The sequence below is a fragment of the Plecotus auritus genome (assembly GCF_963455305.1).
Source record: "Plecotus auritus genome assembly, chromosome: 6".
Taxonomy (NCBI): domain Eukaryota; kingdom Metazoa; phylum Chordata; class Mammalia; order Chiroptera; family Vespertilionidae; genus Plecotus; species Plecotus auritus.
The window spans coordinates 13,736,666-13,750,046 of record NC_137773.1 but is presented as its reverse complement, the minus strand read 5'-3'; the positions used below and the strand labels follow the sequence as shown (position 1 = coordinate 13,750,046).

At 45.0% G+C, this 13,381-nt stretch overlaps 1 protein-coding gene across 5 annotated transcripts in view; it reads right to left on the bottom strand.

The window, feature by feature from the left end:
• Positions 1 to 11,754, bottom strand: part of GABRB2 (gamma-aminobutyric acid type A receptor subunit beta2) — a 203,358-nt gene extending 191,604 nt beyond the window's left edge. For 2 of the 5 annotated variants that reach the window (XM_080673118.1, XM_080673120.1), the window contains exons 1-4: positions 11,089 to 11,239; positions 10,164 to 10,396; positions 9,917 to 10,008; positions 8,839 to 8,906 (exon numbers count right to left, since the gene is read on the bottom strand). In XM_080673118.1, the coding sequence (XP_080529244.1) occupies positions 8,839 to 8,906; positions 9,917 to 10,008; positions 10,164 to 10,240 (237 nt within the window). In that variant the 5' untranslated portion in view covers positions 10,241 to 10,396; positions 11,089 to 11,239. Of the gene's footprint in view, positions 1 to 8,838; positions 8,907 to 9,916; positions 10,009 to 10,163; positions 10,397 to 10,488; positions 10,806 to 11,088; positions 11,240 to 11,482 lie in introns of those variants that run through there. The other 3 variants (XM_080673122.1, XM_080673121.1, XM_080673119.1) reach the window with 3 other exon arrangements.
• Positions 11,755 to 13,381: the final 1,627 nt, after the last annotated feature.

The window sequence follows — 13,381 nt, the reverse complement described above, 5'->3', positions numbered from 1 at the left end:
CACGCCCATATTTCCCCATATAAATAAGAAGGATAATTTAACCCCAGTTCTCCTTGTTTAATAAAATATATTTTAAAATAAAATGCCCAACAGGAAGCAGTATACAGACCTGATGTTTGTACCTTTTAAAACTCAAAACCATCTACTTTCTTATTTCAAAGTATTTTTATGGCATCCAAAAATGTAAATTGTGATTTCAGAAAAACTGGTAATATCAGGATAGAAACAGAGCCAAGAGTAGCTGTGTGAATGTGAGTCAAATTGATACATAAAACGTTTTTTTAAAATTCCATTTACATGCTTTTTAAATACAGCTCTCTACTCTGTATATGATTTGTATATTGTAGTAAATGGTGCAGAAGTAAAAGTAAATATGTTGATTTTCAAATAATCTGTAGCTAGACATGACTAATAATCTACTAAATGTATTTTTAAAATCCTTTTTGAAAACAATACACAAGGAGTAAAAAAGAAAATACCAATGTACTCATATGTTTGTAAGCTCATGGAAAGGGCACAAAAAAATACACATATACACCAGTTTTCATTGGTGTGTAGGTTTATATTTTTTTTAAAAAAGCATAAAACTGAAAATATTCATAGTCTGCTAAGTGAAAATGTAGACTATAAAATTTTCTCTACAAAATAAAATAATAAGTTAAATGTGAAAATAGACAAGAACCAGAAGGTAACATAGGCAAATTAAAACACCATTTCAATGAAGTGATTGAATGTGGACCATTTTTGCCTTTGATGTTTGTTGGTGTTTTATCACAGTGTACTTCCAAACATAACTGGGCATGGCAATTAAGCACAAAACTTATTACTCAATGAGAAAATCATTTTTTCTGTTTTTTTGGAGACAAAAAGCACAAGACCATTCTTTATACCTGTAGTTCTCAATTGGGGACAATACCCCCCCCCCCAGGCACATTTGGCAATTTCTGGAGACATTTTTGGTTTTTGCAACTATTAGGTACCTCTGGCATCTTAGTGGAGGCCAGATACGCTGTTAAATATCTTATAATGAACAAGACAGGCCCCCCAACAGAGAATAATCTATCCCCAAATGCCCATAGTACCAGGTTAAGAAACCCTGCCATAGAAGGATCACAAAACTAGTGAGTGCCCACCCCTAAAATTAAGCCCCCCCACCCCAAGTTAAGAAAATCATGTTCTATGATTTACATTCTTATGGGAATTTCCATGACCACTTAATCACGGGTGGGGATGGGACAGCACACTAAAGCATACATGCTGTACTTCTAAAATATAACACTTGAAATACTGCTCTCCCCTGCCTTCTTGTGCAGGGTAAATCCACAGTCAGATCTTTACTTCACGCCACATTTGAGCAAGAGCATTGTTCGGGGTTTCCACAAAGCAACAGTCAAAAATGTGCCCTAAGAGTTAACCAAGAGAAATCGACTTATAAACTATCAAAATCAAGTGGCATTGTTGTTTTCAAATAGATGTGTACATCTTCTATAGATACTGTATAACCTGTATAAGGAGTCTCATATATATTAAGTGGGATGGAGGACAGAAAGATCTGGGAAGAGAAGAAAAAACACAACGACCTTTAAGAGAATTATCTGCAGGAACAATTCTTCAGAAATCACAAAAATGTATTCTCAATGCAAAAAAAAAAGTTCAATTGAAAATGAGTTTTTGATAATAAAGAAAAAAAGGGGAAAGGGCGTGGTCTTTCGCATAGCACCCGCCCACAGCCTAAATCCACTGAAATAGTTGACAGTTCTCAAACATATACCATCCAACATTTAGTGACAATTATTGGCCTTCATGGTTATCTGACAAACTCTGCTGAAGCAAAACATAATTATTAAAAAAGTTAAACAGCACCCATTCATAATGAAAGAATTGACATAAGCAATATCCTTGACTCTACAACATCTTACATAAATCTTTCTTTATTGCTTGGTGTACATTATGGTCCACATATAAAATATAAAATGTAAGTTTCTCAAGAACAGGGGGCCACATCTTATATGTAATAGACACCGAATAAAGTATCTACCTGAAAAAATTATTTTAATGATATTAGATTTTTTTTTCAAGGGGAAGAAGGTAAGGCGTAATAGTAACATCTTATGCTTAGATACGTCTGATCCAGAAAACAAAACAAGACAAAAAACAAACAACTACAACAAAACTGTGTGACCTTGAACAAGTCACTTAACCTCTCTGGGCCTCAAGTTCCTCTTTTGTAAATAGGTTCTTAGTAACCATCTCCCTTTCTTTACAGGAGAATTAGATGAGATATGCATATCAACAGGATGCCTGCACAAGTTATGACTCCATAAGCAGTAGCTTTTTAATTATCTTATTATATTAGTATTACAGTGATGGCAAAAAAAGGTTGAGCACTGTACCAGGGGAGAAGAAGGGGCAGAGAAGGGGAAGGAAAAGCAGAAAAAGAAGGTGAGAACATTAATAGCTTGCTAATATTGGGTAGGAGGCTTCTAAGCATAATTTAGAGCCTGCCTGTTGTCAGTGAGTGTTCCCATCCACCTTCAGCACGCTTCATGGTTCTCAGATAACCTTCTCCATAGGTCCTGAGTAACCTCACCCATCTCCATGGCAGCCCTCCTCTAACCTCAACAGAAAGGGTCTCCCATATCACAGAGAATACAGAGGTCTTCAATCAAGCAATCCTTTCCATTGCTGGCTATCACCCCACCCCAATTCCCGCTTTGTATTTGCAATCTCTGCCCTTCTGTCTCCGCCAAATTACCTGAGTCCTTTCCGCAAGTGCCCTCTCCCCACTTCAGTTTAGAACCGAACTTTTCAGAAGTGTGGTTTCAACCACTAGAACTCCCCTCCCTACACTTACCTGTGAGCTCCTGCTACCATTTCTGAGAGACAAGTCTCAGAACTTACTTCATTTTATCACTGTGGCATCTGACTGACATGAAAAACAAGTCTGAGATGTTCTAAATTAAATTACAGTGAGACAGAACAGTTAAGCTGGGGGCCAGCTGACAAGCCTGCCCCCCAATCCTGAATGAATGCTGGATCAGAGTCAACATTCAAGTGGCCACTAGCCAACCACAAATAGGACCACAGTACCTGCATGGGCAGGAACTTCCAGTCCTGGTACCTGTAAGCAACCGAAAGTAGAAACTCTTTCTTCCTTATGGACGATGCTCCTGTCATAAAACTACCCAGGCTTCCCCTTATCCCAACCCCTTACACCTTACTTGTGCAAATTCTTTCAAAACAACTTTCTTGTCCAAAACACAACGGACGAAAAGCGCTCCTCAACTCCAGGACAGCGGACCCGTCGTCTTTCGCACTTAACGCTGTTGCTGACGGTTTAGCCTTCCCGCCCCAGGCCCTGCTCCTTTTTGGCCTAATGTAAAAGGGCTTTCAGCTGTGGAAGTTGTGTTTCTTTTGTGTGTTTGCTCAACAAGACACTGCTGACCGATTCTTCCTTTTGTAAACTCTCCTGTGCCTCAGCTTTGAAGACATTATCTGCAGGTTCTCCTACTAACTCTCTCAGCTGTGGGCAAACTACGGCCCGCGGGCCGGATCCAGCCCGTTCGGCTGTTCTATCCGGCCCGCGGAGCCAAAAGAGCAGAGGGTTCTCTTGCTCTCCCCTCCGCTCCTTTACTTTGAATTTATATTAGTTCACACAAACACTCCATCCATGCTTTTGTTCCGGCCCTCCGGTCCAGTTTAAGAACCCATTGTGGCCCTCGAGTCAAAAAGTTTGCCCACCCCTGCAACTGCTGCTTAGCTGCTTAGTAAGCGCCCCAGGGGCCTCCCTTTCAGGTTCCACCACGTGAACTACGGTGCTCACCAGAACTCCATTTTCAGCTGACTCTCATTTTCCCTTTTTAATTGTATCCATTCACACAGCTATTACTGCCACTTACATGCTGACATGTCCAAGTTCATCTCTCTAGTCATGGCTCCTTAGCTTTAGACCTGTATTTTCCAATCACCTACTGGCTGTCTCTACTCAGAGATTCCATGTGTGTAGAAAAGTCAGCATTTCCCAGACTGCCCACCCCTACCTTCTCAATTCGGTTGCTCTTCCTGTTCTATGTGTCAATAAATGATACCATGAGAAACCTGGGATTCACCAAGTCCTATTACTTCTACCTTGTAAATGCCACGATTTTATATCTCCTTTGCATCCCTGTTTATTCATCAATCCTTCCTGGATTTTTGCATTGGGTTTCCATCTCATGTCCCAACCTTAGGTCTTGTTCCACTTCAATCCACCCTGAAGTGTGAATCTGTTCCTGCGATTCTCCTATGGACATCCTTTCCTGGGTCCCTACAGCCTTGGGAATAAAAATTAAACTCCTCAGCAAGCCACAGAAATGGTATTCATAATCTCATCACCACCTCTGATTTCAATACCAACATTACCACCTCCTCACAGCTACTCCCAACTCCAGCCATTTGAAGTAACATGAAAATCCATATTTTTCCTGTGTCTTATTCTCCTATATGCCACCTTTATGCATGGAACATATATCCAGAGACCTGTAACTCCTGTCTTCACTTACCTAATTCCTGTGTAATACCTCAGTACTCCATATTCTCAATATTCCATCTTTCAAAGCACCGATGATCCTACATTGTGATTCTTTCTACATTTGTTGGTTTAAACAGTAAAATGCCTTGACATTTAGAACTATGATTCTATGTTTGGTTATCTCCACATATATGGTCTAGTAGTATCTAGTGAATAATAACAAATCACTGCCTTAAAAACAAATACTTCACCCAATATTTGTGGCATTCACCAGGAGTCAAACATCCAACCAACCATTATATAGTCAAAACCACAGGGAGAGACAGAAAACCTTGTCTTTGTGTATTTTATAAATACGAATTAGGACAGAATAAATATGTAAATATAAAGCAACTTGAACTATCAAACAACAAATGAATGATGTAGGAGTCAACAAGTCACAAAGAAACCCATGGGAGACACAGACCTTGAGGTACTCACTGGATGCTCAGAGAAAGTTCTAGGGAGAAGATAAGACTTACAGTGAGTATAAGTACTGTGGCAGCCTGCAGGATTATCAATAGTGAACACCTATATATTAAGTTTCATGAGGGCAGGGGACAAGTTGGCCTTGTTCACTGCTCTGCTCCTTAGCCAAACACACGGCAGGATCACAGTAGCCACTAAGCAAGTATTTGTGCTGCAGTAAATTTTAAACTTTGCAGCTGGCAAAGAAAACATCTGGGTTTTTTGTTTTGTTGTGTCTTTAAGGCAGTGCTTTTCACCACTTGCCATCCCATAAGAAGGTAATTTGTGTTTGTGTTTACTAGAACTCTTTCCTCAAAAGTGAAATATTGCTTCACTCTCTGGATGGCAAATGTGTTGTTTCAAGACGGAGAAGGATCTGCTTTAAATGAAGAGAAAGCTATTTCAGTCCCTAATCCTCAGAGCCAATTTTGGATCTTAAAATGCACTTTTCATCAAGAATCTTAACAAAAAGATTCTTGCCAGTTTAACCAAGACATCTAAAAATATGTCACTCGAAAGCCAAACGCTCTGCTCAGGAACATTCTAATTGATACCACGTTCCTCCAGAGATGTTCCATTGAGCCAACCTGAGTCACGTGGCTGTGTAAGATGCCACTGTCACCCTCCTGAGTAAGAACTCGGGACTGCATGTCATTTAGGTTTTCTGCATTTTCCTTAGCCTGTGCTGATTTTCCTAGAACTTCTTTGGCCCAACCCAACATAGCTATTATAATAAACCAGACCAGAGTCACGTGTTACTTTGAGTTGGGAATCAAGTTAATATGTCCTCTGTCATTTCAAACATGAGGAAACTGAAACACAGTGATGGACATTCCTGACCCAACCTCACGGAGGGTAAGCAGCTGAAGTGGACACTGGGTCTCTTGAGTGATAGCCGGGTACGTTAAGTCTTCTATATAGGCTCCCCTCACAGAACACCAATGCTTTTCACATACATCACTTCATGAATTCTGTTGTCACCCAAGATAAGTAAAACGGGACTGCTAGTCCCCTTTAACAGGCGAGTCACTCTCTCAGAGTGATGGGACCGCAGAAGCAGAGCTAGCATCCAAGACTCCTGGCTGAGGTCAGGGTGTTTCTAGCATTGTCATCTGCCAGGATCACCACAAGGACACGGACCTTTTTCTTTTGGTACAAATGAGTCAATAGCAATGTCAATGGACTCAAGTGCCTACCATTCTTCAAAGGGAGATTTGCTAAAATGAAAGCAAGTTACAATCACCAGAGGTTACAGGCCACAAAGGATGATAAGGCAGAAACATGGGTGTTAATCAATTTTGAGGTTTCATTTAATCAATCAACTGTTCTTCCAGAACTGAATCTAATAAAAAAAAAAAGTCCTAATCCTTATAGACCTGTACACAGGAGGCAAAATGCATCTTATTTTATTGAGACACCAGCGATGGGCTTTCCCATCCACTGCTTCGAATCAAATAACCATGTTTACATAAACTAGCATACATCACAAAATGTTTCTCTGAAGGAGTAATGTAAGGTCACTATGATTGCTAGCTGAAAGAAGTTTATTTTACAAGTCAGAATGTGTCTGGACAAGTCCACGTGTAAGCACTGGGCTAGGAAAGGGTCTGACAGGGGTTTTAACACTGGGTTCTAGTCATTAATGCTGCGCCACTGTCCTATTTACAACCTGACATTTGTCTTTACACTTTCAGCACCCCATGATTTTTCAGCAACAGTAAATAACTTTCAAAGATGACACCTCGCCTTAGCTGGGTCTATATTTTGACTAGCAGGTCTTGGCATTGTGTCCAATTCAGATACCTCTCCAAAATGTTGCATACAGGTAAAAAAAAAAAAATGAACAAAACTTAACAAGAGAAAAAGGAAAAAAAAACCCTATACCAAACAATTTGGGATATAATATATCTAAATTCTTAATCTATTGTTGCAACATCTAGTTATGCCACTGCTGTTTCTGGATTTTAAATATTTCTTATTTTTTCCATAAATTCCTGCGCTTGTGACCCTATAAAGGGGAAGGTGGTAAAATAAAATTTGGGGGATAAAAGAGCATAAATAAATCAAAATGCGAAAGAGAGGACTCTAATTCAGTCACAGTGAACCACACTTAATTTCTATATTACTTTGTTTTAGCAACACAATTTAGATTCAAGTACCTGGGATTAAGGAAGTACCCACATTAGGGCATTTTTAATTTTTTATGGCAAAACTCAAAATATACACTGACGAAAGACCTCTAAAGTCCCACAAAAGTGGACATTTGTATATCTGGAAAATTAGTTTCTTAAGAAACAAGCATTCTCTACCCAGGAGACTTACAAAATGTGTGGGAAATCTGAGTTTCTGAATCATTCAAGATTGCCTTTAGTCTGTGTTTATGTCCTACAGGGTCAAAGCTTGCCAAATAATTATAAAATAAGAAGATGCATGTCCTTAAGACATTTCTGAAATGCAAGGTGTCAGTTTTGAAAAGGAAATGTATTTTCATAAACACTGCCTTTATAATTATTCAGTGTGTGTATACACTCTTGGGGACACACTGGAGGTGAATATTCCCTCCAGCAGTCATAAGATGTTTCAGAACCTTTTAATACCTCAGGATTGTCACCTATCTTTGGACAGTGTACATGGGAATGAGGATGGCTAGTTGAGCTTCCTCTTTATTTGAATTCCGGGGCTATGAAAATTAGTGTAATGTGGAAAACATGGCCACTACAGAGTACTTTGGATCTAGTTGATGTGTATTCTAAATTTCAAATCCTGCAGGCTGGCTTAGAAGTGTCTGCATTAAACCCTAGGTGCAACACTCTCTTCAACAGTGCCTTCCATTTCTAGGCAGAACCGTGCCACCACACAATCTTCTGAGAAATGTGCTTTGTGCTATCAGAATTGAAAGTAACACTGCGATCTGACACTCAAACGTGCCCTTCTTGGAGAAACTTTTGAAGGTGAAAACTTCAAAACACAGAGTAGAAAACTCCAAAGGAAGTGGGGGTATCTGGGACACTTGTCGGTGTTGTGTATCTGCAGTGCCCCAACATGAGCAGCAGGGGGCGGACCTGCGTGAGGCTAACCCCCCACAAGTGTTTGCTAGTCTGGAACACCCAGCCTTCTTCTGTTAACACTTGCTCCAAGTCCAAGGAGGTCGCCACAAAAGAGTGCCGCTATCAATAAATTGTACAAGCTTAGGACATACGGTGAATAACACTGCAGAAATGACTGGAGATGACACGTGGGTCTGACTTTGCCTTTTGAAAACAACGCTGACCAATTTTTATTTTGTTTATTTTGGTGATTGGGAGGCTTAAAGGAGCTGGAGGGGGGGCTTGCCCTCAGTAGTAAAGAGGCCATCTCTGAAAGCAACAAGTGGACGTGAATATTGCCTGGGGAATTTATCCAGCCTCTTTGCAATAGTTTAATTTGTAGGTAATATTCTCTTTTACATGTTAAATCAAAACCTTCCCCCCTTCCGCTAACCCCACTCCAAACCCAGAAATTGATTTGATGAACCTCGTTTCCAATAGGACCTTAGGAAATGTGGCTTCTGCGGGGGTCTCCTGCATGTGGCTGCATTTTGCATGTGAATGGGTGATGCATTTTACTTGCTTTATGCCAAGTCCCAAGTAGATGAACCAAGTTGGAAAAATCTGTAGGGACCAGAAAGAGCTGGCTCTGAAACTACAAACACATGGGGTTGCAAAGCAAAATCCTGTCCTTGCCCCGACTGCATACACATAGCCACATACACCCCGGCTCCTTTCTCCTCCCTATCCCCAATGAATGTCTGAGGAGACACAGTCATAAACCTCAGTACTCACCATATTGACTTCAGAAACCATATCGATGCTGGCAATGTCAATATTCATTCCCACGGCCACGGGGGGACCTGCAAACCAAAAGGGCCAGCCACGTGATTTCTCAGAACTTCATTCATTCTTAGCAAGAGTTGTCCCTGGGCCTGGGACACTCTGCCCCCCAAGTCCCTCCCCACGGCTCACCCTCAAACTCTTCAAGTCCTGCTTCTTTTCTAAAAGCGTTACAGGAGCTCCTCTAGGAAATGCTCTGTTGAACAGGCACACACGTGTCCTGAGGGATGAGGGATTCCAGCTCTGTCTACACATGTAGATGCCTCAGCAGGAGCGTACACACAACTCACAAAAACACAGGAACATTCTAGCCCAAGGGAATTTTATATATTGCCTTGAAACCCTCCTCCTCATTCCCCCCCACAGCTTTTGTGTGCAGGTTTTAACTCTCTGAGCTTCATAAGACTCTGAAGCAAAATTAAACAGGCATATCGGGGTTTCTAAGGCTGCAGCCAAAGAGGTCTCTGGCCTTCCTCCCTGCTTCCCCTCCAAGCTCCTCAAGTCCTCTTCCCTCCCACCCCCCACCCCCATTCCACTGCCCCTGCAGTGAGGCTTCCAGGACTGGATAATATCCAGACACCAGGCACTTGAAACCGTGGTCAGAACTCTTCCAAAGTAGGCGGGCACAGGGGGTTAATGCCACTTCTCATCCAATTGTCTGCACTTCTTGTCCTCCAAAATGTTCACCGCAGCCTTCACTAAGCCAGGTTCTCTGGGCACACCATTAACTAAACTTGAGATTTGTAACTGAACGAGGCAATGACAGTGAAGCAAAGGATTTATAACAGTGACGCCCAAGGACAGCAAGCACCCATACATGCTAGGAGGGTCTCTCTCACTGGAAGACCATCTAAGTGCTGGCTAGTAACCAACCGGTTTAAGTTTGGGTCAGTGTTTCAATATGGTAACACCGAGACACATTTCATTCACCACGATGAGGGAGAGGGAAGAGACAGCCAGCACAAAGCTCAAAAGACAGCTTAGGAGGCAATAGCTGGGTTGTTTCTTATTTCCACGGCAACCCCATTACCTCCAAAATCTGGTCTCAGACGAATGTCATAGCCTTTCAGGAGTCTATCCACCGTCTCTTTAACCAGTGACATGTTACTAGGATCATTGACACTGAAGAAAGAAAAGACAATAAGTAGGCATCAGTCAGGCAGCAGGCACAGCGTCCTCAGCGTCTATCTGATCCTCCCCACCGATCCCGGTTCACCGAGGTATGCAGAGCCCTTCAAAGTGAGAAAGGAAAAAACGGAAGCCTTAGGCACACTTACCTCTGCGCACAGACAGCGGCGATTATTAAGGGGAATGGCCAGATCCCAAAGTAGCCTTTTTTCCGAACTCTCCACATCCCTTTAGTTTTTGATGGGATTGAGGGCTTCACTGAAGAGAGGAGATCCAACTTAGTCTGCCCAGTGCAGTAATTCTAATGTGAGGCGCATGCGCACGGCGTACCAAAACATCAAAGGGGCAGCGGCGGCTGCCTGGGACCTAGCAGATTTTCTTGCTAAGAAAAAAAATAAAAATAAATTAAAGGGGAAAAAGGAAAAACATATAAATGCATACTATATACGTATTTGAATACTATAAAAAAATCACCCCGCAAGAGGACCCAGAGTAAAAATCTTTGTTGTCCTTCCGTTAAGACAAAAACAACTAGAGCGGCTGGTAAGTTTCGGTAGTTGCAGGAGGCAGTTTTGCACCTCGCGGGTTGTAGGTTGTGTGTGTGTGTGTGTGTGTGTGTGTGTGTGTGTGTGTCCTCTTAAATATGCAAAACCAGATTAGACATTTAGGGGAGAGCAGGTGTGGAGTGCGAGCGGAAAACGGGTTCCTGGGAGACCACTTCTGGTCTCAGCAAGCAGATGGGGAGAGGAGTTTGAACTTTATTTCCTTGGCGAATAGCATCCCCTGCCTGGGGCGAGAGGAGTGTGGAGGTGGGGGTTGTGCGGTGGGGGGAGGGGAGGGTGGGGGGTGCAGGAGTGGAAGGGGAGGGAGAAAATAAACCAATGGGAGGAGAGTTGAGCAATCCTTTGGATTTAGGGCGGGTGGGGGGGGGGAGTAGAGAATAAAAAAGACACGGAACAATAAAAAAGGAAGCCAGAGAAAGAGAAGAATAAAATGCTGCCTATTTTTTCCTAGGAGTCCAGGAGCAAGCTTTTCTTCACTACTCACGAGCGATTTCTTTATCCAGCTCCTTACCCTTTGCCCCCTATTCCCTGAGAAGAAACCCTCGGGGTCCCGGTTCCTCGCGGTGTGACGTGGCTGACCCGCTAGTCCGGATTATTTATAGCAGAAGGGCGAGGGGGGGCGAGGGGAGAGAGGGCAGCGCTGCCTCTCCAGGTTTCAGTCTGACTCTGCAGTGGGGGATTATTAGCAGGGAGAGTGGGGTTTGAAGGGGGGTGGGGGTGACAGGACCTGGAAAGAGGCAGCACCCGAACGTGGGGGCGAGGGGCGAGAGGGCTGGGGCGGCGACGCGGTACCAGGAGGGCAGGTGGCGGAGTGGGAAGCGCCCGCTGGTCCCACGCCCCCTCGGGGCACGCGCACACGCGCGCACGTGCAGGCTCACTCCCCGGGCGCGCCCGCCCCTCCTTACCTCGCGGGGCTGCGCTGCCGCCCACTCCCGCCGCGTGCGCCCTAGCCGGGAGGGCAGGGGAAGGGGAGGGGGGGGGCGGGCGGGGACACTGGCTGTTCCGGGGCTGTTCCCAAAGCCAGAGTGGTCCCTAGAAGGCAGGCACAATGGAGAAGGAGCTGGGGGCCGCCCGGGGCACCGCGATCTCCAGCGCTCTGCACCACATCTCGTCTTCTCTCCCTTTCCAGGGGTCCGGGGGGACTTGCACACCCCGAAGCTGCCTCGTGGTTTCCGCCTGAGACTGGATCGGGCTAGCTAGCCACTGCCGCGGAGACCCCGAGGAGACCGGGAGCGCGCTCAGGGGCTGGCGAGGGAGGGAGACACTCAATTCATGGGAGAAGTCTTTCCGCAGCCCCAGGTGGAGAGACGTGCCACTGACGCCCCGAGGTGCCCCCAGGCTCGGGGCATCCTGACCTTCTGAAGGAGCCTGGAGGAATGGCACTCCGGGGGTTATCCTGGAAGCAGGGTGGAGGGCAGGTGCTCCCGCTACCCCCTCCCCCACCCCTGGGTGAATACCTTTAGAAGTCTTAGGTCTAACCTACATTCTGGACACCAAAGCTTAACTTCTAACTCCCCCTCCTACCAACCATCTTTACCATTAGCTGAGCGCCTACTATGTGCCAGGAGTGCTTCATTAATTAATCCCTGCAATTATCCTAGTTTAGCTATCACCTTCGTTTCCCCATGTTATGGATTTAGAAAGTGGCTCGTTGGAGCTAAGTAACTTGCCCAAGATCACCCGGTGGCTAGAAGTGAAACCAGGATTGGACTCCAAAACCTGCTTCCCTAACCAGGCAGCCTTGACTCCCAGGTCCCCACCTTGCCCACTGCTGGCTGGTCGCTGTGGCGGAACTCCCTAGGCTCGGGAGCTCTCGGTGCCCGCAGGAGGAACGCGGGGCGGGGAGGGGGTGGGGGTGGGGGTGGGGGGTGGGGAGGCGCTCCCCGCACCAGGCTGGCCCGCTGGTGCCTGGGGAGAGAAGGGGACGCCCACCGCTGGAATAGGCGGCAGTGGGCCCGGGTTGCTCTGCTGGCTCGCAGTCTTCACAGCACCCAGGACTCTGAGGAGTCCTGGTCGGAGCTGTACTTGACCCATTTACTACTTGACATCCTTATCGTTGCCTGGATCAGAGGCTCCACTCTGGGCAGCTGAGGGGATGACTGGGAGGGAAGGGTGGAGGCTGGGAGGCAGGAAGCCTACAGCTCCCCAAGGCTGGAAGGCGAGCAGGAAGGGAGAGCCCTGTGCCTTCACAGATTGAGGGAGTTTCTGCCTTAGAGGCAGGTAAGACAGTACCATGAACGGTGCAGATCTCCAGCCCAGGGTTCTTACAGGGCTGCGAAGTTCATAGTAGTTCATCCAAAGATGCACACACCACCACCACCACCACCACCACCACCACCACCACCACCACCACCACCACCCTCCACCCACCCCCCACCCTCCGCAGGCCCAGGGAAGAGAATTGAAATTGGTAGCTCTCCTATCTGTAATTCTGTAATTACTTGGGTTGAGACTTACAGAAATCAAAATGTATACCAATGGCGGAGAAAAACGACCAATTTTCCATTTTTTTTTTCTTCTTGTACACAATGGGAATCTTTTACACAAACTTCTGTATAGGAGGGAAAACCAAGTTCAGATTGTTAACATTATACCCAGAGGGTTCCTAAACCCCAGGAAAACCAAGGTGAAGCCCTAAAAATCTCTTCCTGTAGACAAAACAGGGTTTTCCTTCTGACCCCTACTTATCCACAGGGCACCTTCCACACTGCCTGCCCCGCCCGCTTAGGCTCACTTCAGTTTAGGCTAAAGACTAAAATTCAGTGACCAGAACAAAACCACAAATACTGCCATCCACTGAAAAT